This window comes from Microchirus variegatus (genome assembly GCF_963457635.1).
Source record: "Microchirus variegatus genome assembly, chromosome: 18".
Lineage (NCBI taxonomy): Eukaryota > Metazoa > Chordata > Actinopteri > Pleuronectiformes > Soleidae > Microchirus > Microchirus variegatus.
Window position 1 is genome coordinate 19,556,884 of NC_139819.1, and position 13,537 is coordinate 19,570,420.

At 41.3% G+C, this 13,537-nt stretch overlaps 1 protein-coding gene across 1 annotated transcript in view; it reads left to right on the forward strand.

Annotated features, from left to right (window-relative positions):
* Nucleotides 1–2,926: 2,926 nt before the first annotated feature.
* kremen1 (kringle containing transmembrane protein 1) overlaps nt 2,927–13,537 on the forward strand; it is a gene marked incomplete at both ends in the record, with an annotated part of 57,005 nt that continues 46,394 nt past the window's right edge. The window contains one exon of the mRNA XM_083904985.1: nt 2,927–3,005. Within this exon, the coding sequence (XP_083761111.1) occupies nt 2,927–3,005 (79 nt within the window). The remainder of the gene's footprint in view (nt 3,006–13,537) is intronic.

The following is a 13,537-nucleotide window of genomic DNA, read 5'->3' on the forward strand; positions in this document are numbered from 1 at the left end:
CATGACACACTCTGTTCTCCTGAATGTTTGAATTCAAAGTATCTGAGCCAACATCTAATTCAGCCATGCATAACTTCCCATTTGCTGGAAGGTTAGTGTTGTCTAAGAAAACTAAACAGTGACACTGTTAGGGTCTCACCGGCGAGGAACTTTACATGTGACAAAATGGGAAAGAGAAAATGTGAACAGTCCAAATGGAAAAAAAGTTCAAAGTGTGAATTTCGTGTATGTGCAGTGGCTATTTGTTTTATTTTATTTTTTTATCTGGAGAGAAAGAAAAGAAAACAACTCTTGTAGACCACAAGGAATGTGGCCAGGCAACATGTACAGACAAGCTCAACATGTTATCTCTCTCACACACACACACACACACACACACACACACACAAACACACACACAGGAGGCCATGCTACAACAATATCATAGAGTAAACTATGATAAAACGTAATTTCAGGTACATCATGAACAGTCAGTTTGAAGCAATGGTGGACCATAATTCCCGCTTTGGATTTTTTTTATTTGATGAATTTATTTATTTATTGTCATTTTAAATAGTTAAGAAGTACAAAATTACAAAATGTATCTGTATCGGCTCTGGAACCTTATTTGAGAAAATAATTGTTGGTTTTTCAACAGTATACGTGTAGTATAGTATGTAGTATAGGTATGGCTCATTTTCAGTGATTATCAGTGGTGTAATTAATGTGTAAGAAACAAATGAGTGCAGTCATATTTAACTGAGGTTATGCTCATTAAAAAAAGACTTTTAAACTATAAAAAACAAACATATAAATCCATTTAAAAATTAATATTTAAAAAAAGTATTTATCAGCACATTAACTATTTGTATAAATCATTAGCAAAGTGTTTTCCTCTGAATGTTAGTGGATAAGTAATAGGAGAGTATCTGAAGACTATTGAAGAACAGACCTGGTGTAAATGTGCCTGATCACTGAAATGATGACTTCATACTAAAAGTATACTGTAGCTGTCAGGCAGAATGACACATATGAAACTGTCAGTACTGATAAACTGCAATGATTCCCCTCCCTGTCAAACACTGTAGTGTATACTGTGAGTGAAGCTTTTAGGAGCCAGTTTTTACATATGTCAAAGGACATGCGTCATGCTCCATGACTTCTGATGACTTTCCCAGTGCACCCCATCTCAACCCAGTTGGGTTTGGCAAAATAAAAGTTGGGCCTTCCCTCTTTGAGAGTGGTGAGATCATCGTGGATTCTCTATTTTTAGGCTCAACTGGCTGCTTCATGGCTTGGACGCTTCATGGCTTGGACGCTTCTTCACAGAGCTGCTCAGGGAAACACAAGAGGGCGCTGTTTCACACTGAGGACCAGACTGGCTGTTTGAACAGGAATATGAGGTGAGAAGCATTGACAGGGAGCTCACACCTGTCTCTGTTGATTGAACGAGAAGATGAGGGTATTCATATAGAAACAAAGTTATTCAGGTGCTTTCAAATCCTGATTTATATTCTAATCTGTTAAATGTATACTCATGGCAGAGTATTCCTCGCCTGGAACAAATGGTACAAACCAGATCCTGTTTGAATAACGGGATCTGGTTTGCACCATTTGTTGATGCAAACCAGTTCACAAAATAAATCCACAATTTGTGTGGATACAAAACGTCTAATCATAAACTTTGGATGAAACCAAACCAAAATAAATCAAATATTAAGCCCTGCTCTTCCAGATTATCCCCCTCACTCCCCTTCCTTTTATTACACCATATGGCTATTACTGTAACCCAGGAGTCTCCAAAACTTAGATTTAGACCTTTAATGTAAAAAGTTCTCATTGTGGGCCCCTGCTGATCCTCAGCATGTTTACAGTGAACTGTCATACTTAAAGGTAGATTCATTGTCATTGAGGCCCTAATGGACAAAAAAAATGCAGTCTCTAAAGCAAAATAGTCATCCATCTACCTCTTTATCCTCCACATGAGGGTGATGGGGGCGCTGTGCCAAACTCAGGCAGGGTTCACCCTGGACAATGTGCCAGTCCATACATTTTCGAAAGTTTTCTAAAGGAGTTCCTTTCTAGTGGAGAAAAGTGGTGCAGCGCCCTATAATAAGATGCCCTTGTAACTTCATTTCCCATGAGTGTCCTTCCAATCAAAAAGGGTGCGGTTATGAATTTCCCCTCTGTCCCTGAACATGACAGTGTCCCAAAGGGCGTCCTTAGAGGAAATGATATTCAATGCTGCATAGAAAAGAAAGTGATGATGTGCTGTAAAGGATGTCCCTTTGAAGGTATACACAGGTGTGTGAGAATGTGGGAAATGTGGTGCCTTATAATTGTTTGCCCCTGCTCTTCCAAATGTCTGTGCACGCCACTGCTCTAATCTTTATGAGACCTCATAAATACAGTGAGTGATGTTGATTAATGGCAGTTTTAATCCTCTGGATTTATTGTTATTCTTTTATTTCTACAGCTGTTTTAATCAAGTTATTCCTGTGTGCATTTAAAAAAACAACAAAAAAACAGTATGTTCATAGAAAAGAAATCAGTTATTTTCTAATCTGCTGTTCCAGAGTCCTCCCTTCTCCCTCCCTCTCTCTCCTTCCCTCCCTCCTTCCCTCCTCTGTTCTTTCTGCTGCTTCCCTTCGCTGCAGGTTGAATCTATTGCCTCTATTTCCTGTCACATGGGTTGGAAACAGGATCCCTGCTTTTCTATTATCTTCTCCCGTCTTTGTAGTGTCAGCGTAGTAGTAGCTGAAGGAGCCGTTTTGAAGTTCAGGGACTTTTTCTAACGCGGACCAAAGAGTGAGTGCTGCACACAGACCCGAACACTCAGACACAGTCAGTCAGTCAGTCAGACAGACAGACAGACAGACGGACAGTCCGCCGCTCTGCGCTCATCTGTGCGTCAAACTGCGCTTCACCTGAGATCCTAAGTCTCACCATGGATTCCTGGACAGTCACTTCTGCTCTTCTTATCGCTGGCTTTATTTCTTCTGCAGCTCTTAATCATTTCGACACCGGTAAGCAAAAACTTTTCTGCATCGCCTCGTTTTCTCTGACGCTGCGTACGCGCGTCTCCAAAGTGAATGGAGCTTTTAACGCAGTAACACTCTATTATTAGCTCTACAGAGACGCTAAAGCAGACGGGAGAGCTGTCGTATTGTCTTTGACTTTAAAGACAACAGTGTGGTGAGCAGAGAGACTGGTCTGATCAGATATTTCTCTTACATACGCACGCCTTCTGGGTAAACACGTCCGATCCAAACCGTGCTCAAAAACGACCCGTGGGAGTCAAGTGAAACAGTGGGTTCATGTGAATGTGGAGAAGGTTCTAAAGTCACCGTGAACTGTTCTTAGACTGTACTTAAAATTTAGATTCAGAGGAAGGAGCAGCTTTTACGCACCAGACTCTGGCACATGCTGCGCTGCCAGCCCGGGTTTGGATTTCTCATCTGCATCGGATGCATTTAGTTTATGAATCACACTGAAACACGACCGATTCAGTAATAATCGAAATTGCGAGGTTTTTTATGCCCACGCCGTGTCATTATGTCCACACACACACACACGCACGCACACACACACACACACACACACACACACACACACACACACACACACACACACACACACACACACACACACACACAGATCAAATCCATTTAAAGAAGCTTTAAGTTCAGATGAATACAGGCGGATGCACGTGCGTCTATGTGTGAGAACTGTGACAAAAGTTTCAGCCGGATCCCGTTTCAAAGCTTTAATGTGAATATCTAATAATGATGACCACACAAACCAAGCTTCTTTTTGCTGTAATTTGCGCCGCGTTTCATGTCGAAGCAGCAAATCCTCGTGCTTTCCTTTTTAATTTTTTGTCTCTTAATTATAGCCTTGGATTTCAAATTAGAGGGTCCAGCATCTGGGATAGTGCGTAAGTACTCCCATGTGTACCTATGTATTAACAAAGTATTTAAAGCGATGGTATTCCCCCTCATAACACAAGGGGAAAGAAAAAAGGGACCAAGTTTAGTTCAAGTCAGCTGTGGCACATTTACTGTATAGTAAAACAATCATTTTATGCGCCTGCAAGGAATGGGCCATTCAGGCTCTCTTTTCTCTGTTTTAGCCTCACTCACATGTCAAGTCTGTGCAATTAAAGGGGGAAAAGTCAGTGGAAAACCAAAAGGAAAAGTCCATCCCTCAGAGTTGTTGCTTTAACTTTTGTAATGTTGTTCTTTATTACCACAATTTACATGCAAACTATTTGGAGTGGCAGAGAAGTGGTCATAAATACTGCGCTAAATGTGTGCTGATTTAAAATGTCACACTCACAATCAGGGAGCAAGAGAAGCATAATATGGCTCCACTTCTTTCTTTTCTTTTTTTGCTCATGTCCAACAGGACAAATCTGTCAGAAGAGATGAAGTTGATGGTTGGTGTGGCTTGTTGTCCACGTCCATGCTAGGAAATGTGGAAACCTCAGGGGAAGTGGATGTGACAAGCTGAGGGAAAGTAGACGCATGTAAACAAGCAGAGTTTCAACACAGAAACACACTGAAATAGTTGACTTTATTTAAAGAAGTATTGCTGTTCCCATTCAAATTAAATCAAACTTGATTAAAGACTCTATCTATCTATCTATCTATCTATCTATCTATCTATCTATCTATCTATCTATCTATCTATCTATCTATCGACCTTGAGTGTCTTGAAAGGCGCCTTAAATATTATGCATTATTATTATTATTATTATCTATCTATCTATCTATAAATGTGCTGTAAAATTGCTTATACTATCTATAGCATACACTCATGCTGTGATGTAATTAGGAAGTAAGATCTTAGAATGTGTGCAAATGTGAATAATGAAATGGTTGAATGTTTCCTTTAAGTGCCACAGCTCGCTCATGCAGCAGTGTATTAATGTTGTGCACAGATCCAGCCACAGTACGTTTGTGACAGAGCGTCAAAATCAATTATAATGGAGTGCTTTCACTGTCATGGTAGACTGAAGCACTTTATTTTGCATTGATGGATAATTGTGTTCAGTAATATATACACACACACACACACACACACGCAAATACATTTATACACACATGCTTGAACGGTTGAATAAAGGGAAGTTGGAGGTAAGGGTGAAACATGACGTGAAGCAAAGCAGATAAGTGCTCTCATGTGACTTATGATATCTTCCATACTGTGCAGGTCATACTACATACTGTATATAGAGCATGAGTAAAGCAAAGATGACGTATGTGATTCCTCAGAGATTTTGTAAAAGAACCTGTCCAGACTCCCACTTGCTGTCGTGATGGACTGTGGCCTGCTTTTGTTCACCTGGCAGCCGCTCGTGCCCTTCATAAAAATGTACATACAAGTGGAAGCTGAATGCTGTCAGAGCTGTCAACATGAGCCGTCACTGAGTAAGCCGCTAATAACCTAGCTGATAGTTTTGGCCTTGTGAACGCACTCAAGGTTGTTAATTAGCTGGGAAGAAGATTTTTCTTCATCTTCCTGGTACCAGTGATACTGAGTGAGATCAAGATGTGGGTCAGAGGAAAAGAAAAATCAACAACATTGCTTTGTGTTGTGTTGTTTTTTTGTTAAATGAACATGATCCATAATGTTTTTGAAGTAGACAGTTGATGACGATCTCTTCAATTTCAGTAGCTGTTGCTGTGTTTGTACATGCAGGATTAACCTATAATCTGTCTTAATGATTCTTCACCTGGAGGATTGAGAGAATTAAAGGATTAGTCCAACATTTCGGGAAATATGGTTATTAGCCTATTTGTTGTAAAAGTCAGATGAGAAGATTGATAACACTCATGGGGGTTGATTTACTCACTAAGTTGATTTTCTTCTCACCAGTCTTCTGAAATGAAGTTGTTGCCAGTAAGTCAGGGGTACATGGAATGGGCTTGTTCTTGTTAGGTGGTTTCTGACTAAACTGTCAATGCTGTTGACTGATATAATCAGTTGTTTTTTTGGGGGCCCTTTTCATGTTGGGGCCCCAGGCTAACTTTACTTACTTAACCTATCCATTTGCAACAGCCCTGCTAACCAGTCACACACAAACAAACTGATGTTATTTTTATATATGCTAATATTTTTATTAGTGAGGTTAAGTTTTTAACTTTGAATGCAACAATGCCAGCTGTTTAGCCTTTGTTTCCAGTCTATATCCTTATCTAAGATAACAATCTTGTAAATCTTCACATCTTGCTCAGTGCCTAAAATCAGATAAGCGTATTTCTTAGAATATTGAACTATTGCTATAATAGTTTGTGTGTGAATCTTTAAAATATGCTTGTGAAACAGGTTTGCCTTTTTCTGTCCTGTAGAAATAAAACAAATGTAAAAGTGTCAAATTGCTTGTGGCACAATTATGCAGCCTGGGAAAAGACATAGTCAGAGAGCACTGCTTTGGTTTTTACATTGCATTTCTGATCCAACATTTTGTAGTCATGAATGAGGGCAACATGTAACAGGCTTAACCTGTGTACAACTGGACTTTATTTCACCTTTAAAGGGAAGCAGTTAGATTTGGTTTTGTCGAGCTGAGGCTTGAAAAGGGCAGGCTGTAACATTCTGGCAACTTGGAATGTGTGCTCATTATGTAATTACAGAATTCACAGCTGTCAAAAATATGTCTGCATGAACTGAGCATCAGGTTGACATCAGGTTGCGCCCAACCAGGTTTTTGGACGGATCAGAGTAGACAAGAGTTGCCTCATGGGCTTTCCTTTCAATTGCAGTCTTTGACAAGGTCATGTTTAACTAGATATAAGTGCATGAAATAACTTGTGAGGAGATACTGAGAAACGTCTATAATATAAGGGCTCTTATCAAAGGTGAGGCCACTCGATTACTTCCAGACTGGATTGGAGATATTTGATCTCTTTAATCTTGTCCAACTCTGGTGCTTTTATTCCTCTCTTGAAGCCGTGCAGGCAGCACAGTGAGTGATGGGTGGTGAATGACAGCATGTGTTTTGATTTCTCTTTGTGGCCTGACATGCTTCTAAACTGCTGCGTAAACTGGCAACCCTCTGTTTCATCTGGCAACTCTGTGTTTTTCCTGTTCGCTGTGTGATCGCTGTCCAGCAGGGCACCATGTTGGCCTGGACTCTGTTAGATCCCATGCGTTCAGCCACAGACAGAACTGGAGGCTGAAGTGTGGTTGAAAACACTGTACAGTGAACAGTAGCTCACACACGTGTTTAGAATGGAGATTTTGCTCCTGCTAACTGTCAATAAACTTGTGTTCACGAGGTTGACGTGTTATTTTCAGCTGTGTTTTGTAAGACTGCAGTTAACCGTTATATTCTTTAGATATTCAAGTTTATCTTGTCTTTAAAACATCATCTGAGAAACCACCTCACCATGAGCTCCATTTAAAATAATTATTATTTTATTATTACCGAGTCTATATAACACACTCACAGCAAGTGGTAACTGGTCGTGACATCCGCCATGAGAATCTGAACTCTCATTTTGAAGAAAGATGTACAGATCTCTTTAAAGCTATGTTCTTTTTGTGCCCAGTGGAATTAAGCCCTGGTGGCGATACCCGTTATTTTTACTTCTGCGTTGGCTTCCACCAACAAACAGAAAGACACTTTTTATTTATGGTCTATGAGTCAGAGCTTTGTGTTGATTTGTGTTGTATTTTCTTAAAAAGTAATACATTGGGGGGAAATTAATTTCTTTAAAGGTCACATAGAGTGGTCCTGTTGCACATATATGTTAGTTATGGAGGTCTACTTACATACATTATCTTGTTTTTATGGTAAAAAAAAAAACCCTCCTCATTGCTGTAAATGAGCCGATGGAAATCTCTCCTTACTGACGCTCTCCTCAGCCGCGGTGTTTAGACTGAACTCTCACACCCAGAAGACAGACTGTTGTGATTGACCAGCCAGCGTAGAGGCTTCCCAACTGTCTTGTGATTGGCCAATACCCGGAAGTGACATATTCAGCACACCCGCTCTCAGAAGCGCAGCTCCCCCTCTGGAACGGTGGATGCACTGCTCCTCATTATCAAAACATTGATTTAACAATGTTTAAAAATAGCTTCTTCACGACTCCCCGCCGCAGTCCCTTTTATGACTTTAAACCGGAGTCAGACCCAGAGTCAGAAGACACTGTTGCTCGTGAAACACCTCCACAACGGACGTTATTCTTCTTCTGCGGTTCAATGTACGCAACCGGATGTGCCCGGACTAGGAGGATCTGCTGTTCAGGAGAACCGCTGTTTACGTAACTAGAAGGGTTTTTTTCAGAGATCTCGCTGAGCCCGAGATTACAATAAAACACATCGTTCTCAGCAATGGCTGAACTGTTTGTTTTGAACCTTCAGGGCTTCTTAAACAAGGTAATGACGCAGATACACACTAAAAAACAGCGTTAATTGGAACTACCGGTCTAGGTCCGCTTTTAGTTGCCATTAGAACAGAGTAGTCCATATTTTGACAGCATCCCATAATGCATCCTATTGTTTTTTATTCAGTGACGATTGAGATAAAGCTCAAAACAAATTCCTGGAAAAATCACATCTGTATAATGTCTGTCCTTTTTATAATATAAACTAAGAAAAATGACATTTGCACTTCATTATTAATTTTCCATCCCTCCAACATATGAGTTAAGTTCAGTTACGTGTCTGCAGTTTCTACAAACTCCCAACATTCCTGCTCCAAAAGAGGTCACGTCAAGTGTCAAACCATGAGGTCGCACACATCAATCTCATCCTCCCCCGTCACTGTATCTGTCTTTACTCGATCCACCATGTCATCGGTCCATACAGTGCACTTTATGATTGGTTCCATCAGCGCCCTTTAACCCCTGAGACAGAGCATTCTTTATTGAGCGTATGTGTGAGGAAGAGATACTCTGGATCATCTGCCTCACAGGATAATGACAGAACATCCGCTGCCGTTTAAAGAAACACTAGCTTGTGTTGGCAGAGGTAATCGCGATGGAGCATTGGTTTGAGGAGAGACAGTGGGTTCTTAAAGAGTTTTACAGAAGGGCTTTGGGTTAAACCCTCTGCGCTGACTGTAGGGAGTATCACAGGGCATTGTGGGAAGGGGGCGGTCGGGGCCTGAGTTTCAGATGTGGGCCCTGTGCCCCGAACCCCCACCCACCCTGCTTTCTGGTTCACAGAGATGGAAACCTCTCATCCCTCATTGAGCTTCTGTGCAACAGAAACAAGTTCAGACAAACCACTGAGAAAGATCTGTGCACTGCACTGTGTGTGTGTGTGTGTGTGTGTGTGTGTGTGTGTGTGTGTGTGTGTGTGTGTGTGTGTGTGTGTGTGTGTGTGTGTGTGTGTGTGTGTGTGTGTGTGTGTGTGTGTGCGTGCGTACGTGAGACGTACATCTATGTAGCTGTTATGGATGTGATGTAGGAGCCAGATGTGAGCTAGAAATCAGACGTTCAGAGTGTTCAGGTTTAACTTTGCCCTCGACTTGCTCAGGGTTCAGGTTTATGTCGAAAATGGACTCAGGAGTTTGATTTAGAGTGAGAGTTTGATTTAGGATCGGATTTTTATCCTATTAATCTATTTTTTATTTTTATTTTAAAGTGGGCATGTAACCACAAATATTCGGTGAGGAGAGCTGCTGTGGCAGCAGTTTTTATCAGATGAAGAGACGGATATTTCCCCACAGATTTCAACTGGAAATATCGTTGTGTGCTTGTATGTTTACAGCTTTGACCACATCTTTTAAAATAGCACAGGTGACATGGAGAGTGTGTTTTAAGTGTGAAACTACATTCTCGTCCCCTGAACTTTTATCTTAGCTGTCCCTCACTGTGCATCAAAGTATGGTCACTAATCACTGAAAACAATTCTTTAAAGCTGCTGTCAGTGATGTCATCGTTTGGCTTCCTGTCTGCTGCTGCCGTCGGCATTCCCTCCCTCCTCCCTGCATCACCTCATGAATGCATTTGGTGAGGCGGTCATTCATTCACCTGTCAAAGAGTGGATAGCTGAGAGGACTGATTCTTTGTGGTGTTCTGGATCCTTGTTAGATATAACAAGGAGCATATAACTAATCACTGAAAACTTGTGATTGTCCCACAACACGTCATACTGTGTTGTGGGACAATCACAAGTTTTCAGTTTTCTCTTAGATTTACCAACAGAAGCCGTGCAGAGTCTGTGAGACGATGTCAAGCTACACATTTAAAGTCAAGTGTTTCACTGACTAAATTTTTGATTTCATTGTCAGGCGGCATCATTTGTAGTAATAGCTACCATTAAGTGAGTATGAGATGTTAGGAAATGTTTTTGGCATCCCTGGTGACATAATTACCACCACCAAAACAAATTACATGAATAGCTTAAGAGGTAACACAATATGTGCTCTTTTTTTCTTAGCTTTTGACATTATTTGACTCTTTTTCTCAAGGGCATGCAAACATGGTGGCTTCAATTACAGGACAAAGTGTTAGTGTTTCTTCTTTTGTCACTTGGAATGATCAGTAAACGGGTGACTTGGCTGATGTGTACTTATTTAAATGTCCTTTTAGTTGCACTCATGTATCAGTATCTCTTGGTTGTTTTTAGCATAAACAGAGTTAGAGTCTTTCTCTTCTTGTGTTGCGGTGTTGCGTTCACACATACTCAGGTGCACACCAGCCACCATGGAGCCCTCATAAATCTTCAGTGGAATGCCAGAAGGGTTTGAGCTTAGCAAGAAAACATCAACTTGAGCTGACACTTGGAGTGTGAGGTGACAGACAACATCAGACCAAGTTTGTGCATTACAGTGGAGAGATGATGCTAAAACGCTTGTTTGTCCTCACGTTTACCCAACGATGGAGAAGCATGTGCATAAGTAAGCAGCCAGGTCACAATGGTTGCCTGTTAGCTGGATAGAAATAGTAGAAATTAAATTATATTAAAGAGTTAGTGTAGAGTTAGTTACATATCATGGCCCAGTGAAATACATATTTCCATCAAATGGACATCTACCTGCTCATACATTTTAAAGTGCTTTGAGTATATTTGTATAAATACAGATCAAATGAATGATTAAAAACTAAGCTATTGCTGATTGTGTGTCACCACCTAGATGATAGCAGAGAAGAGAGTTCCAGTTATCGAGAAGCTAGTCATGAAAAACAAATCTATAATGGATAAACATCGAGCAAAGCGTCCTCCCTTTTGAACATCCCAGCACTCTTGGTACCTGTGTACATGTCTTGACATGTAAAGACAGGCCGATGTTTTGAAGAGTTCCCTCATTTACTGAACATAAGTTTATGCTGGTGACAGCTGGCAACAAAAGAACTCTTTCCATTTCCTGCTGATATACTTCCTGTTGACCTCTGGGTGGTGCCCTGGGCCAGTCAAGTTGCGTGCAACACCCTATTCCGCCATGCCAAGTGGTTGGACCGCCCATAAAACCACTCACCACAAAGATGGAGAAACAGACCTAGTTATTATAAACACAATCATGCTTATTATCATGCCACTGTGATCCCCGTCCTGTCGTGTTCAAAGGCTTGTATTTGTTTGATCGTGTTGTACCCAGCGCTCACCATTTCTCTCATCAAACTTCAGCTGAGCTCAGCTCTTTCACGCTTCTCTTACCTTGTGCAAATTAGCACCTGCTCAGTCGGTTGGTCAGGGCAACCCAGCATGCAAAGCAGCCAGGCCATTTCCCCGGCCAGGATGTACGATGGTGAGGGTGGTGTATGACGAGGCGTGATGGACCCAATGGTCATGGAAAGCATAGAGTGGTAAAGGAAAGGGCAGTCCCCAAACAAACTAGTGCAAGGTTTAGTGTGTCACTCTGGTCCATAATCCACGGAGGCGGTCTCGTAAGACAATGTGAAATTAAGCTGTCAAGCCTCTGCTGGCTGTATACAACTGTTGGGCTTAAAAGAGATAAACAATGTTTAGGTGGGAGAGTGTACTCATGTGGCCTGAATAGTGGTTTGTGAGGTTTTGTTGCTCTAAGGTCACTCAGGACCAGTCAGAGTATTCTCCCCAATGAGCTGACATGTTGGTTTTTGGAATGGAGCAATTTCTTTACTTATTCTCTCACAACTTTTTAAATTTCAGACTCTCTACAAAAGGTGTATGTATGAGGAAACACACTGCCGTCACAGACAACGACATTCTCTCGCTCTCCCTTTCTCTTTGAGCCCATCGGCTGGAAAACACTTGAGGCTGTGGGAGTAAATCAAATTTTCAGAGAACAGCACTGAAATACCATATAGCCTTATGTTCTTCTATGAATTCTATTAACTCCCCAACAAACAATTACAGAGAATGGGATTTTAAAAGAGGTTTCGAGGCTCCAGGGAGGAAGTGGCTGATGAATGAAAAAAAAAGACAGAAAATATAGGTTCCTGCCTCAAAGTTGGATTTATGTACGTAAAATCAAAATAGAGTGTTATCAGCTCTGGGTTTATTGTTAAAGGGAAGTGCAGATGTGTGACTCCCTAACCACACTCGATGGGTTTTTGCAATTTGAGGAAAATATTTTAAAAAACGATTAGGTTTCGGCATGATTTCTTCTGTCCAAAACCACTCTGGCTTCCTGTCTGCATATTCCTCTTTGAACATACTATTAATAAATCATGTGACATGGTTATTCTGTCTTTGATTCAAACATGTTCCAAACATTGCATTGGTGATTGGTTGGATTTTTTTCTTCACAGACTGAGTTTCAGAGGGACCGTGTATTTTTGTGGTGTCACATGCAATTCCGAGTTTTGAGAGGCATAACCAACAGCATAACGGCAGGATATTGAATTGCTACTGTGTGAGACATGACCTGTCCATCGAACTTTAGTTCTTTTTATACTGCAGTTATGGTTGGGCCAGGGCCACTGAGGTCTGTGCTTCACTGGTAGAGTAATGGCAACCACTTTAAATAAATGGAGACTAATTTTGCTGCCGAGCCCTGGGCTCTGGTTTATGTCCAGTTGCAACAGTTTGTGGCCAAAGAGGCAAATTGTCGCCTTTTCTCCTCACAGGAAACGCCTACAGGACAGGACTAATTTAACAAGGACAAGCAAGTGGACATGGCTAAGTGGACTGGAGCAAACATGTGGACAAGTGAAGGGAGCAGCCTTAGCTAAGTGGACAGCAAACATCAGAACAAAGCCAGTTGGCAGAGGAAAGAGGCTGTGACAGTAAAATGTGCTCAGCATCAGAGAGTGCAGAACAAAAGATGGACAACATGTTTCCATGTGGTTGGTTTTGAAACAGTATGAGAAAAGAAATCCTTTAACCTGAGCTCTGATACCTTGGGGAACTAAGCTTGTACAGTTAATAGATCTTTCTTTACAAGTGCACAGGAACATCTCAACTGTTTGCACAAAAAAAAACATTGTCTTCCCAAGCCGTGGAGCCGCTGATATCCAATTGCAATCCACGTCTCTTTGAAAGACGTTTGAACTGACGGGATGAAACCCAAGTCACTGAGAGGCCCTGATTTAGTTGTCTGTCCTGCATTGAAGGTGAATACAGCTCCCCAAGGTGGACACAAAATGAGCTAGGTCTGCAGCAGCCTATGTGGCACCAG